At 56.8% G+C, this 13,501-nt stretch overlaps 1 protein-coding gene across 2 annotated transcripts in view; it reads right to left on the bottom strand.

Moving 5' to 3' along the window:
* PRKCZ (protein kinase C zeta) overlaps positions 1-13,501 on the bottom strand; it is a 95,667-nt gene that overhangs the window by 16,052 nt on the left and 66,114 nt on the right. For both annotated transcript variants that reach the window (XM_080800658.1, XM_080800657.1), the window contains 5 exons: positions 11,273-11,404; positions 10,199-10,277; positions 9,096-9,148; positions 6,591-6,779; positions 2,387-2,484 (listed from right to left, as the gene is read on the bottom strand). In XM_080800658.1, coding sequence (XP_080656784.1) covers positions 2,387-2,484; positions 6,591-6,779; positions 9,096-9,148; positions 10,199-10,277; positions 11,273-11,275 — 422 coding nt within the window. In that variant the 5' untranslated portion in view covers positions 11,276-11,404. The remainder of the gene's footprint in view (positions 1-2,386; positions 2,485-6,590; positions 6,780-9,095; positions 9,149-10,198; positions 10,278-11,272; positions 11,405-13,501) is intronic.

The raw sequence follows: 13,501 nt of genomic DNA on the forward strand, positions 1-13,501 counted from the left end.
TCTCTCAGTGTTTCTCTCTGTCAAATAAATAAATAAAATCTTTTAAAAAAAATAAAATAAGGGGGGGGCACCTGGGTGGCTCAGTGGGTTAAGCCTCTGCCTTCGGCTCGGGTCATGGTCTCAGGGTCCTGGGATCGAGCCCCGCATTGGGTTCTCTGCTCAGCAGGAAGCCTGCTTCCCCCTCTCTCTGCCTGCCTCTCTGCCTGCTTGTGATCTGTCCCTCTGTTAAATAAATAAAATCTTAAAAAAAAAAAAAATATATATATATATATATATTCTTTAAACAGTGTGACTGCCTACAGGGTGTCAGGTACCAAGCAGATGCTGGGGGCCCACAGGCACTCGGAGCCACACTGCTCTCTCCAGGTGCGTGCCACGGGCTGGGGACACAGGCACACACACAGTCGGGGTCAAAGCAGGCACATAAAAATGGCCCAGGGGAGACACCCTATCTGGACTAACCAGGTGTTTGGAGCTTCTAAACAGACCGAAAGATCCTGTAAAAATGAGACAAACTTGACATCCTGGGATGGGTCCTCCCCTCGGGAACGCTGTAAACACACCTTCTACACGTCAGTCTGGAAAAGCAGAGTGGCTGTGTCACAGGGTCACACACAAGCACTGAACGGACACACTTGTTTTCAGTTCTCTTCGCACACCTGGAACGTGACACGAGGACCATCTCCGGGGGTGGAAAGTTCTGTGCTCCCGGCAGTGAAGACAGGAGGGAGGTTGAAAGTCTGACCCTTTAACACCTCCACCCCCACGAGTTCACAAAATCAACCAAAAAACAAGTCTTCTGGAATCTCACCATTCAGGAAATGTGGGGTTGGGACGGGCTGTCTGCCCTTGGGCGTCGTCTGTAATTCCAGAGACCGTGGTCAGTGTTTCACAGAGGCATGGGGAGAGCGCACGGAACACAGCAAGGGGACCGTCCCAGAAGCTCTGAGGCAGGAGGGCCAGGGGGAGGGCAGGGCCCACCTGGCGGTGTGACAAAGATGGACAGAACAGAGCGATCCAGGGAGAAGCCTGGTCCCAGCAACCTGTCTCGGGCCCAGGGGCCTAGACCCCATCCCAGAAGCAACTGGGAGAGAATCAGAGGAGCTTCAGAGCAGGAGAAAGACACTTTAGATCTGTGTTTTCAAAATATGGCTTAATTCCAACACGGGGGCACTGACAGCCTGGGGAGCCCCAGTGACCAGACGCCCCAAAGGGGCCATGGTCAGGGTTCAGGCAGGAGAGAAGGGCAGAGTCTGAGACACATTTAGGAGGCCGTGCCGGTGAGATCCAGAGAGGGGACAGGACATTTAACCCAGGTGCCGTGTGCCTGGACACACAGGCGGGTACAGGGCCTGAAGGCCGGGCAGGAGGCGAGCGTGGACGCGGGTGTGGGGACGCGCGAGTCACCGGTCTGATTTACTGTGAGCCGGACAGAGACTGTCGTCCTCAGAAAGGCCCGTTTTCCAAGGCTGGCCCTTGGCTGGCGTCTGGGAACTTAAGTGGTAGATGACTCCCTCCACTGGTAAAAACCTCCCCCGAGTCCCAGGCGCGGTCTGCTGCACGTAAAACAATACGGTTTCTGCCGACACCGGCTTCCTCCCGAGCCGGGAATACTGTGGTGCGCGCCAGCCGGCCGCGGCCTGTGTGGTCCCGCTGGGCGGCTCCCGGCCGCTTTCCTCCCCGCGTCGTCACCCCGCGTCTCCTCCCCCTGCCGGCTCTGCTTCATACCCTGTCACGGCGGGAGAGCTTAGCCTTGAGTCCTACTGTGTGCTGGTCCTATGAGTTCTGCTAAAGCACCGAACCCGGGGGTGGTCCAGAAGACCCCGGCACAGAACAGAGTCAATATTTTTTGCAAATAAACAAACTGAGTGAGTTCAAGTCAACTGACTGAGAAGAATTCTAAACCGAGTATATACTGACTATCCTGGACCAGCGGTTTTCAAGCCTTTTAAAACAGCAGGATTTCAATATAAAGTTTTACTAAATGAAGTTGCTGGGTTTTTTAAATTTATTCTGCTTATTGGTAATATCTGTGAGCACAGAAACCCGCCTCCTGCCCAGTACGGCGTCCCAACACCTAACCCAATGCCTCTACTCCTGTACTTAGTAGGATGTTTTCCATAAATATTTTACAAATGCAATTAAATAATTTAGGTTCAAATCCATGAAATTTACTTGATACAAGACACCGGTGCTGATGAGACCAACAAAGTTAGTTTTGATGAGCCAAAACAAAACAAAAAAATCAAACATAAAAACCCCAAAACAAACCCATACTTGCAGCTAAAGAATCCTACTATGAGGGTGGACGCCACATGCCAACTCACTCGCTGTGGAATGCAATTCTGAAATCAGCAGACTCTTAGAAATACGCTCTTTTTCTTACCGACTTGTTGTCTGGAAGCAGGAGTGTAAGCCGACCAGGAAAGGGTTGCTGGATGCCTGCTCAAACACATGCTTCTCTGTCTGCACCCAGTCAATATCCTGAAATAGAAACCAGGGCATGTTAATGAGCCTCCTAAATACTCTTCATCCTCGAGAAGGGGGCAAGAGAGAACTGTCTCTCACCTCCGCTTGTAGGAAGACAGTGCAGACAGGAAAGAAAAATGCCCATTAAGAAATACATCACCACCACCACCCCCATCTCTACCACCATCCTCACTGTCATGTTCATCACCATCACCACCACCATCATCATCACCACCACCATCATCACCACCATCATCATCATCACCATCACCACCACCACCATCATTATCACCACTATCATCACTACCATCACCATCACCACCACCACCATCATCACCATCACCACCACCATCATCACCATCACCACCATCACCACCATTATCACCACTATCATTACTACCATCACCACTATCACCACAACCATCATCACCACCATCATCATCACCATCATCACCATCACCACCATCATTATCACCACTATCATCACTACCATCACCACCACCATCATCACCACTACCATCATCATCACCATCATCACCACCACCATCACCACCACCATCATCACCACCACCATCATCATCACCATCATCACCACCACCATCACCACCACCATCATCACCACCACCACCATCATCACCATCACTACCATTATCACCACTATCATCACTACCATCACCACTATCACCACACCATCATCATCATCACCACCATCATTATCACCACCATCACCACCACCATCATCACCACCACCATCACCACCACCATCATCACCACCACTACCATTATCACTACTATCATCACTACCATCACCACTATCACCACACCATCATCATCATCACCATCATCACCATCACCACCATCATTATCACCACTATCATCACTACCATCACCACCACCATCATCATCATCACCATCATCACCATCACCACCATCATCATCACCATCATCATCACCACTACCATCATCATCACCACCAGCACCATCATCATCACCATCACCACCACCAGCACCATCATCATCATCATCACCACCATCATTATCACCACTATCAACACTACCATCACCACCATCATCACCATCATCATCACCACCATTACCACCACCATCATCATCATCACCATCATTGCTACCATCACCTCCATCACCATCACCATCACCACCACCATCATAATGACCACCATCATCACCACCATCACCATCACCATTACCCTCACCACCATCATCACCATCACCATCATCATCATCACCATCATCACCACCACTACCACCATCATCATCACTATCATCATCACCACCATCACCATCATCATCGCCATCATCTGTCACCATCTCTACCGCCATCACCAGCTGTGTGCTGGTCTCTGAGCTACAGACTCTCCATGCACTGCCTCATGTGCTCCCTGTGGCAGCTGTGGGGGGCTAGTATCATCTCCACTTAAGACAGGAGGGAACAGGATGGATGCTTAAGCAGGTTCTCCCACGTCCCATGCCCATCTCTAGAGCACCAGCTCTAGCACAGGGCTTTCTCCCTCCCAATCCACACTAGAATTTGGGGAAAGCTGCAAAGTGAAGTCCCTTTAGAGGCACAAAGATTCCACAGCTCTGATTTCATTCCGACCCAGAAAGCGAGTTAGATGAAGTTAAACCTCTCCTCCTAAGGGTTGAGAAAGCAAGAGGGAAACAGATGTGTCCAGAGTCGTGCTGCCTGCCCCTGAGGGTGTTTGGAAACAAATGAGCAAACTCTCAGTGGGGTTCACCCTCCTTGGACTCAGTCCAGAGTTTCCTCTACTCCCCAGAAGACCCCCTGGGTGGTCCAGCTTCGGAGCCAGCCGTCCAGGCAGAGTGGCCCCAGCCCCGCCTCTCCTTGAGCTCAGCTAATGCAACGGCCAGTTGGTAGCCCCATGGGGCGTCTGGCACTGCACGGGAGGCCCTCAACAGAGCTCCCAACCAGCCTCGGCCATCTGTGCTCCAAAGGGACCTGGTCACCCAGGTGCTCAGGTGAAAACCCTGATAGAAGGCTGAGACTTGCCTTCCCTCCCACATAATAAAGAAACCAGGGTCTCCTGCTTGCGGGCAGCTGCTCCTTCCTGCCTGCAAGGCTCCCGAGGCCGTTTCAACAAAGTCCCATCGACTGGGGGCCTGAAAACATCCAGCCCCAGCCTCTCACTGTCCTGAGCCAGAAGCCTGAAATCCGGGTGCCAGCAGGGTCACACCCCCTCTGGAGCCCTGAGGGGGGACAACCTGCCTCTTCTGGGCCTCCCTTTGCACACTGGTTTCCCTGTGTGTCTCTGTTTCCTTCTGTCTGTCTGTCTGATCTCTGCCTTTCCCTAAAAGGACACCTCTTACTGGACTCACGGCCCACCCAAACAATCCAGGACAATCTCCCCAAGATCCTTCACTTAATCACACCTGCAAGGACCCCATTCCCAAGTAAGTTCCGATTCACAGGTTCCAGGAGTTAGGATGTGGGCAAATCCCCTACAGACCACATCTAGCCCGCTGCAGTGTCCCCACGGGCTGAAGTCCACGGCCCAGACTCACGGCCACAGACACCAGGGTCTTGCACAAGATGCACAAACACAGACAGGCGTGCGACACACGCAGACACACATAGGCACACATACACATGTGTGCACACGCAGCTCCCACTCACTGACTCCTAGAGTCACACTTTTCTCGAGAGATCACCTACAAGTCCCACCTCCACATCTTGGTCCACAGGGGATGATTTAAAGAGGCCAAGAATGAACCAAAGCAGTAAGTCTCTCCTAATTGCTTCTTTCAGTTCTATGAACTTGACTTCAGACAATCCACTAACTTTTCAGCTGGCCAGGGTTCCAGTAAGGGGGTCTGGAATCATCCCGCTGTGCTGTTGACTGGCAGTGAAGACTGGGGCAAGCCACCTCCTCCTAAGCCTCAGTCTCCTCGGCTGTGAGGCACTGGTGCCACCACTCACTCACAAGCTCAGCACTCAGGGGCCCGTTGGGCAGTCTGTGCACTGCACAAATGCACCCTGCTGGTGGGGCAAGTAACAGCTCTAGTTTAGCCCCAGCTCTTCCCTCCAAACCACGAGCCTGGGCCAGGGCTGGGAGCCCTCCTGTGGTCCACTGGGCCCACGGAGCTCAAGCCGCCTCATGTACTACACGGGCCCGAAGCAGCAGCAATACTGCTGCCCGTGCATCCAAACTGCCTCTGCTTCTAAGACACGGACTCTGCATTTAGCTGTGAAAGACGAAGACCAAAAGGACACGAAGCCAAGAAGCCCACAGAGATGCTCAACACCAGCAGCCATCACGGAAATGCGGATCGAGCCACAGTGAGGTGCCGCTCCACACCCCTCCGTGATGATCACAAACCAGAAAATGGCAAGTCCTGGAAAGGGTGCGCAGAACCAGGGCCCTCGTGCACCGCTGGTGGGGATGTGAAGCGGCGCACCTGCCGGGCACGGCTCACTGGTTCCTCCCAGAGGACAGTGTGAGTGCCCCTCTGAGTCAGCGCTTCCACTCCCAGGTCAATCCCCCAAGAACCGGAGACAGCGCCTTGAACAAATGCCCACACGTGAACATTCACCGTGGCACGGCTCACAGTCACCAAAAGGTGCGGGCAACCTCATCTCTATCAGCAGATGAACAGATGAGCCGAAGGTGGTCTGCTCAGAAAATGGAGTATTATTCAGGCATAAAAAGCAATGAGGTTCCGGGGCATCGGGGGGGCTCAGTTAGGCGTCTGCCTTCAGCTCGGGTCATGATCCCCGGGTGCTGGGATTGAGTCCCACATGGCACTTCCTGCTCTGTGGGGCGCCTGCTTCTCCTTCTGCCTCTGCCTGCTGGTCCCCCGCCCCGCTCATGCTCACGCACTCCCTCTGTCTCAAATAAATAAAAATCTTAAAAAAAAAAAAAAAAAAAAAAGCAAGCAGGGACGTTCTGACACACGCTACTATGGGGATGAACCTCAGAACGTGACACCCACTGGGAGATGCCGGACACGAAGGGCCGCACAAATGTGTACTTTAAAATGGTTAAAACGGGGCGTTTCGTTACGTGCACTTTACTCCCATTGCAAGAAAGAGGCGGCCGGGATGAGGGTCCTGAAAGGACGCGTGAGCCGGTGTCGGCGCTCACCTCGTCATCGTGCACCAGCTCCTTCTTCACCACCTTCATGGCGTACATCTGGTCGTTTTTCTTCAGCCGCACCAGCAGGACCTTGGCGTAGCTCCCGCGCCCAATGACCCTGATCAGGTCGAAGTCCTGCAGTCCGAGCCCCTGGGAGATTTTGATTCCGTCCATCCCGTCGATGACCGGCTGCAGGTCCTGGGGACGAGAGAGGACGTGAGAAAGGAAAGACTCCCGGCCGTGGAGCTGACGAGTCCCCGCGGGCAGTTCTGCTCACAGGCTCCAACCCCACGACCACCCCAGGCTCCCCAGTCACAGCCCGAGGCCACCGCCCGAGCACGGGGTTCCCCGGGGGCTCCCACAGGCCCCCCAGCAGTGCTCTCCGGGGGTCAGAATGCTTCACCAGCTGAGGCATGCCCAGCCCCGCGCCTGGGCCGCAGAACGAAAGAGAAAGGCGATCCCGTGAAAACAGAAGCTCCCCGCCTATCATCCTCTCTGGCGAACGCAGGAGGGACCTCAGTGCTCCTGCCTCATCCCAGACGCGGACCGACCAGGTAGAAAAATCGGGAAGTCCGGTCGCTCTAGAGAAGCTGTGGCCCAGGAAAGGGGCAGCTGTTCTGAGGTTTTGTGAGCGGAGGCTGCCAAGTCCTGTCGCTGTGACTTCCTCACTCAAGGGAACATTTGCATGTGCCTCACTCGCCACCCCGAGCTGGCCGCACACTCAAGGCCAAACGGAACCTCAGTCCACATCTGGGAAGACCACAGAACAGCAGCAGAGGGCTCGCCGGGACGAAGGGGCAGATCCCGATCCCAGGATTTCACGAACACACACGTGCTCTCCCTCCCATTCCTGGCACAGCAGAGTTCCCCAAGCCCTCAGAATTCCCTAAGCACAGAAAAGGTATCTTTTGCTATGTTCGTGAGACTTTAGAGACACCCCAGGCTACCCAAAGATGGGGGCTGCTTGCCTTGCCGGGGGACCAACCAGGTGACTGGAGGCTTGGAACCCAGCCTCACCCCGACCTCCGACCTCCAGGGATGGGAGAGGGGCGAGGGGCTGAGCTCATTCTCCAGTGGGCAACAACCTGATCAGTCGTGCACGGGAGCTCCGCACCCTTCCCCCATCCTGACTGCAGGCAGCTCCCGAGTTAGAGCCTCTGATCATAAGCCAGTCATCTAGTAAGTGAAATGTTTCTCTGAGCTCTGTGAGCTACTCAAGCGAACCAGGAAGCCCACGGAAAGGGGCACGGGAACCCGATTCACAGCTCACTGGTCAGAAGCGCAGGGGACCACCGAGCCTGTAAGTGGCCTCTGAGGGCGCCAGTCTTGTGGCCTGAGCCCTCCAGCTGCGGGGGCTGATGTGAGCTCCAGGCAGACGGGGTCAGAGTGGGGTGAAGTTTTGGAACAGCCGGTCAGTGTCCCCCAAGAACCGGAGACCTGCTCAGTGATGCGGGGAAAGCACACCAGACAAATAAAGGAAGGGTTTTATGCCAATAAAATTTGACAAAAACTGCGGCCCAAGAGCCAGGCCTGGAGCCGCTCCGCTACCCGGGCACGGAGGGTGCTGGGGAGACGGAACCCACAGCGGCACGGAGCCACGGCTGGGTCCCAAGAGGCTCTGCGATGGCAGCCCCCGGGAGAGGCACAGAGGCCCCCCGCGGGCCGTGCCCGTGCGTGCCAGCACCCCGCAGCCTTGTGAGCTACTGATCTCCCAGGGGTGGGAGCACCTGTCGGCGGCAGGAGGCGGAAGACAGTTGCGGAGAATGTAAGCAGTGAACCTTGGGACGGGGGGGGGGGGGTCAGGTCACCAGCAAATGTGCTGCGTGTCCATCAGTGTGCGTCTCGTGTTGGCCCACCGGGCCACAAACCTGCCTGGAACAGGACAAAGGGTGATTCCTCCACGACGGCAGCCATGCGAGAGGAGGAAGGGATCCCACCCCTCAGGGACCAGCCTCCCACCGCTTCTCGAAGCGCACGAGCCTGGGGTCTCCGTGCAGCCCACTGTGGGGGCCCGAGCCGCCCTGTGCTGACACGGGGGGGGGGCCGACGAGGCGCCGAGGAGAAAAGCTTCCCGCGTGCCGGGCGTTCACACACACCCTCTCGGCTCACCCTCACAAAAAGGTGCGGCCATTATCCAGCTTGACCAAAGAGGACTCTGAGGTCAGAGAGGCCAGTGACCCCTCACGCCCCTGCAGCGCGCAGCTGAGATCAGCACAACCACCCCGCGGCCTCACAGCGGACTCGGCGCGGGCCCGTGTCTGCCACAGCCGCTGGCTCTCTGTCCGCCTAACGATGCGGAGATGCCTTCTGCGCCGAATACCGGAGACTCCACGGGACTCCGCCCTGAACCCCTCAGTGCGTCCCCGGAGATGTCCGCAGACCAGGCCCTCACAGTGGGCAACAATTCCCAAACCTGTCTAGTCCATATTTAAATTTCCATAATTGCCCCAGAAATGAGCTAATGAACTTCTAAGAAGAAAGTGCAAACACTAATGAGCCATTTCATACACTCACCTCAGAGTCCTCTTTAATGTTGTCATGTTTCCGGGTTGAAGAAATGTAAGCGACTAGTGAAGAGAAAGAAAAAAAGCAGGACATCGCCGGCATCGTCAGGAGCGCAGCCCGGGACGCGGGGGCTCCCCGCTGCCCCTCCCTCCCCCGCGGGCCCCTGTGGACATCGGGCCCAGGGCAGGCTGGGGCCATCCCGGCGCAGTCACACCTACTCGCAGAGGCCGAAGGAAATGCAGCCCCCGGGGCCCACCCGGACCTCCTGACTCTGCACCTCTGGGAGTGGAGCTTGGGAACCAGCATTCGTGGCGGGTTTTCTCAGCGATTCATCTAGGAGTGACTACCCGCGAGATTTCAGCGCCTTCTAGATGTTCTTGGAGTGTGCAGGTGGGGGAGGAGGCGATGGAGGGGTGAGGAGGGGACGGTGGTGGGCGGGCTGGCTGGGTAGGTGGGTGGGTGGGTGTGTGGGTGTGTGGGTGGTTGTTTATTAGAAATCTCCTTCGTGTGAGGTTGTGCTAAATGCTTTATGTTCTGTGGCCTCATTTCATCCTTCCAGGGCTCTCAGGGCACAGAATGCACATTTATGATGTGGGGGCTGGGGCTCTTAGTGCCTAGACTTTGGGAGCTCAGAGCTGGGCTATCAGTCCAACCAGTATTCAAAACCTTTCTCCAAATTAAAAAAAAGTAGCACAACATTAAAAAGAGTCTCTCCCCCACCACAAAACCCCCACAAAATCCCACAGAAACTCAAGAACCAACTTGACAGCAGGCTTTCCCATGGAGACCAGCCTCTGCAGCAGCCCACCCGTGGGAGGGCCTGGCTGCAGTCGCTGCCACAGCGAGTCTTTTCTAGAACTCCCAAAGTTAGTGCCGAGGAAAACGCCCGCCTGGACCCCCACGGCGGCCTCTCTCAGAGATGCGTGCGCCCAGGGAAGGCCACCCCACCCTGCCACCTCTGCCCAGGGATGATGGAAGGGCCTGGAGACGCCAAAATTGACCCTCGGAGAGCAGGTGGGAGCTAGGAAGGACTCGGGGTCAGAAGGGGAGGCACGCAGGGATTCCAGGGTAGAGAGCCTGGGCTCCACCAGCAGGAAGAAAGCAGCCCCTACTTCCATCGGTATCCTCAGAAGGAAGGTCTGCGTCGTCCTTGTCGTCCACTGCAGGTTCTTGGGAAGGCATGACAGAATCCTGCAAGGGGGTGGGCATTACAAAGTGACCAGGCAGGTGTTACGATGTAGCTTTGGAGACACCGTGTCACTTTCTATCACCACCTCCCGTGATAGACACATTGTAGCCCACGTCCTGACACCAATTCCACCGACGCGCCTGCTGTCCTCCGCACACTGGAGGCAGGAAGACCCACGCAGAGCTCTCCTGTGACCCGACAGCGGGTGGCCACCCAGCACCTCCAGCTGTGATCTTCCCAGCAAGTGCTTTACAGAATGGGGCATCTGCACATCGTGCTCGGAAGTCCGCCCCGCCCCCACCGCTGTGTCACAGAGTCCCGGGGGGCTGATGTCACAGCTGAGGCAGCCCCCATTGGCCGACACTAAGCTCTGGGCACTGGCAGTCCTCAGCCCCTGGCAGCTTACATCTTTGGGGCTGGCCTTATTTCTTAGGCTCACGCGGACCTGTGGGGTCAAAGGGTATGTGCACCTTCTTGGTTTTCGGCAGCCACGTCTGAAAGGACATTAGGAAGACGGTGCACATTCCCCCCACACCGGTCTGTGGAGGGACCCCACTGCCCAGTGCTCAGCAATATCGGGGTTAGACATCAGAAATGAACAGCACGTCGGAGAGCCAGAGTGCTTCACGTGCACGCTCACAGGCTGGTGGTGAGGGACACATGGGGGCTGTGTACTCTGACTTTCAGGGTGCCCTGGGGCTTTCCTTCCGCTCCAAGCCTGGGGTACAGACGAGCCGTACCTTCACCCCCGTGCAGCAGAGGGCCCTGGAGGTCCCACAAGAGGCCCCCCCACCCCAAGAGTGCAGGGGGCTCCCAGGGCTTGGGAAGGGGGCCCCACCCCATCTGGGGTGCCGGCCTGGGTCATGGCTCTGCCACCCACAGGCACCCCCTCCTTTGGTCTCCGTGGTGGCAGGCTCCCTTCCAGACAGAGGGAGCCCGAGGGTCCCCGAGGCCGCCCCCCTCCGCAGGGCCCTGGGCTCGGGGCAGCCACACTCACCATGCGCCTCTTGCAGGTCAGTGGGACGAGCACGTGACAGCGCTTATGCACCAGGAGCTGGCAGTGGACGCAGCGGTAGCCCTGCCTCGCGAGACCCCATATCCTCTCACTGCACTGGCCACAGTACGCTCTCTGTGGGCAAGAACAGCGGCCGTCAGGGCCGGGGTGGCCCCGGAAGCCAGAGACCCAGATCAGCACCGGGCCACGTGACGCTGTCCCTGACCGGGAGCCGGGACAAGACGCGGCCCGGTCAGCTGACCACCTGGACACCAGGCTCTGCCTGACCTCGGGAGCCCCCACTGCGGTCCACCCCAAGGCTGGGGGAGCCGAGGGCCCCAAGGAGGGGGCGGGGACCCCGCTCTGGCAGGGCTAATGAGACCCCTCCTTTGGGCAAGGACACACCCCTGCTAGTGGGGGCAGGAGGGGGACCGCAGCTCCGGCCGGGCTGTGTGGGGGACGTCCAGATTCGCCTCGGGTGACCATGGCAACAGCATTCTGACGTGTCATTACTTTGAACTGCTAGGGGCAGTCTGTGATTATCTTGGGGTGTTTTTTTGGGTATTTTTAAAGATTTTTAAGTGACCCATCTTTGTTCTTCAAGGCTCTAAACATCGGAAGCTAATGGTAACTAGGGCTTGTTCGGTGATGTTTTCCCAAATTTTGACTGTTACAAAGCGCAGGGGGATGAATGTGTTCAGAAATCTGGCCACACGTGGCAGGTGGTGATGTGAGTGGTGCTGGGCCCCCGTGACCGTCTTTTTTCCAGCTTTGTAACTCAAATGCAGGTTTAACAAATTTCATTCTTTTGAGAGAGCTTCTCATTACTCCTGAGGAGCGATAAAAACAACCACAATTGTACTGAGCGGAGTTCATTTACGACGGCTGATGGAATCCTCCTGGCACGTGGGCGTGGGAGGCAGTGGCGTGGACGGACCATGTGCCCGGAGCTCACGGCCACGGGCACCAAGACGCTGCCTCAACGTCCGCGAAGCGCAAGCGGGGAAACCAGGGCCCGAGGGGGCGGGTCCCCACACACAGAGCTTCAGCGACCCGTGCCTGGGGCAGTGCCCAGCACAGTGTGCCCGAGGCATGTCCGCTAAGGTCAAGTAAACATACCCCCCCACTACTTTCCACTTCGGAAACAGGACAAAAAAGCACTTATTCCAAGTCTTGCGCGTTGCGTGAAGCACCCGTCCCGCGAGCTGCCGAACGAGACCCCAGGCCGTCGGGGAGCGGACTGAAGGGCAGCGGACGGCGGCGAGGGCTGGACGGCGGGGCAGCCGCAGGAGCACCGCCAACGCCTGCAGCTCTGGCCACCCTCGTTTCGTCCCAGCGCGGCCCACGGCGGGCCACCGCCGAACGCCTAAGCTCGGAGAAGAGCTTTCCGTTCTCTCCTGCGTGTCCGGATGCGTCAAAGCGCTCGTCAAGCCGTTAGGAACGATCCGCCTTTCTGGTGGAACACACCGACGTGTTCAGCTTCCCACGGTCACCGCCGCGTGACCAGCCCGCGACGCTGCTCCCGTGGGCCCCTGGGTGACCTCACAGCGTCACGGCCTCCTGCCCGAGCTAAGCAGGGCCAGGCGGCAGGCTGCTCTCCCCGGGCTCCGCACCAGGGGCGCGGAAGAGACGTGGGACCCGCGCGCCGGCGAGGCTGCCACAGGCTCTTATCTCAGACCTGTGTTTGAACCGTTAACACTTCAGGAAATGCGATGCTAAAAAATAGAATAAAACCTAAACCCAAAGCTTCGATACTCTGAAATTCACCTGATGAATAAATTAAGGGGTTTTAAGTGTTTTTAAGCCTCACATGCTGCTGACTCGGTTCCTGGCTCGTGCTCTCCATCGCGCGTCCTCCTTTCCGGTCACACTGAGCTCTCTTCCGTGTGAGCCTGTGGTCAGGGTTCCTGCGGGCTCCTGCTGGATGCCCTGTTCCCACTGTGCTCTGCGCTTCTCACCAGGTGAGCACTCCTGTCCTACCGAGTCACCTGTGGGGTCCCCTGAGGCCCTGCTGGCCCCCGAGGGGCCCTCCTTGGCTGGCCCGTTTAGGCTGCAGGTCTGGGGTTCCAGGACAGGCTCTGACCTCGTCCTCATGCCCCACCCTATCCATGACACTGGTGTTGCCCCCTTTCCTAGGGTGGAGGTCTTCAGTTCTTCTTCAGAAACTCACTGGATCTCTCCCTTTGATTCACCAGTGGAACTTTTTCTCACTGTTCTAGAAGAAAAGTCGTG

Source organism: Martes martes, assembly GCF_963455335.1.
Source record: "Martes martes genome assembly, chromosome: 4".
NCBI lineage: Eukaryota > Metazoa > Chordata > Mammalia > Carnivora > Mustelidae > Martes > Martes martes.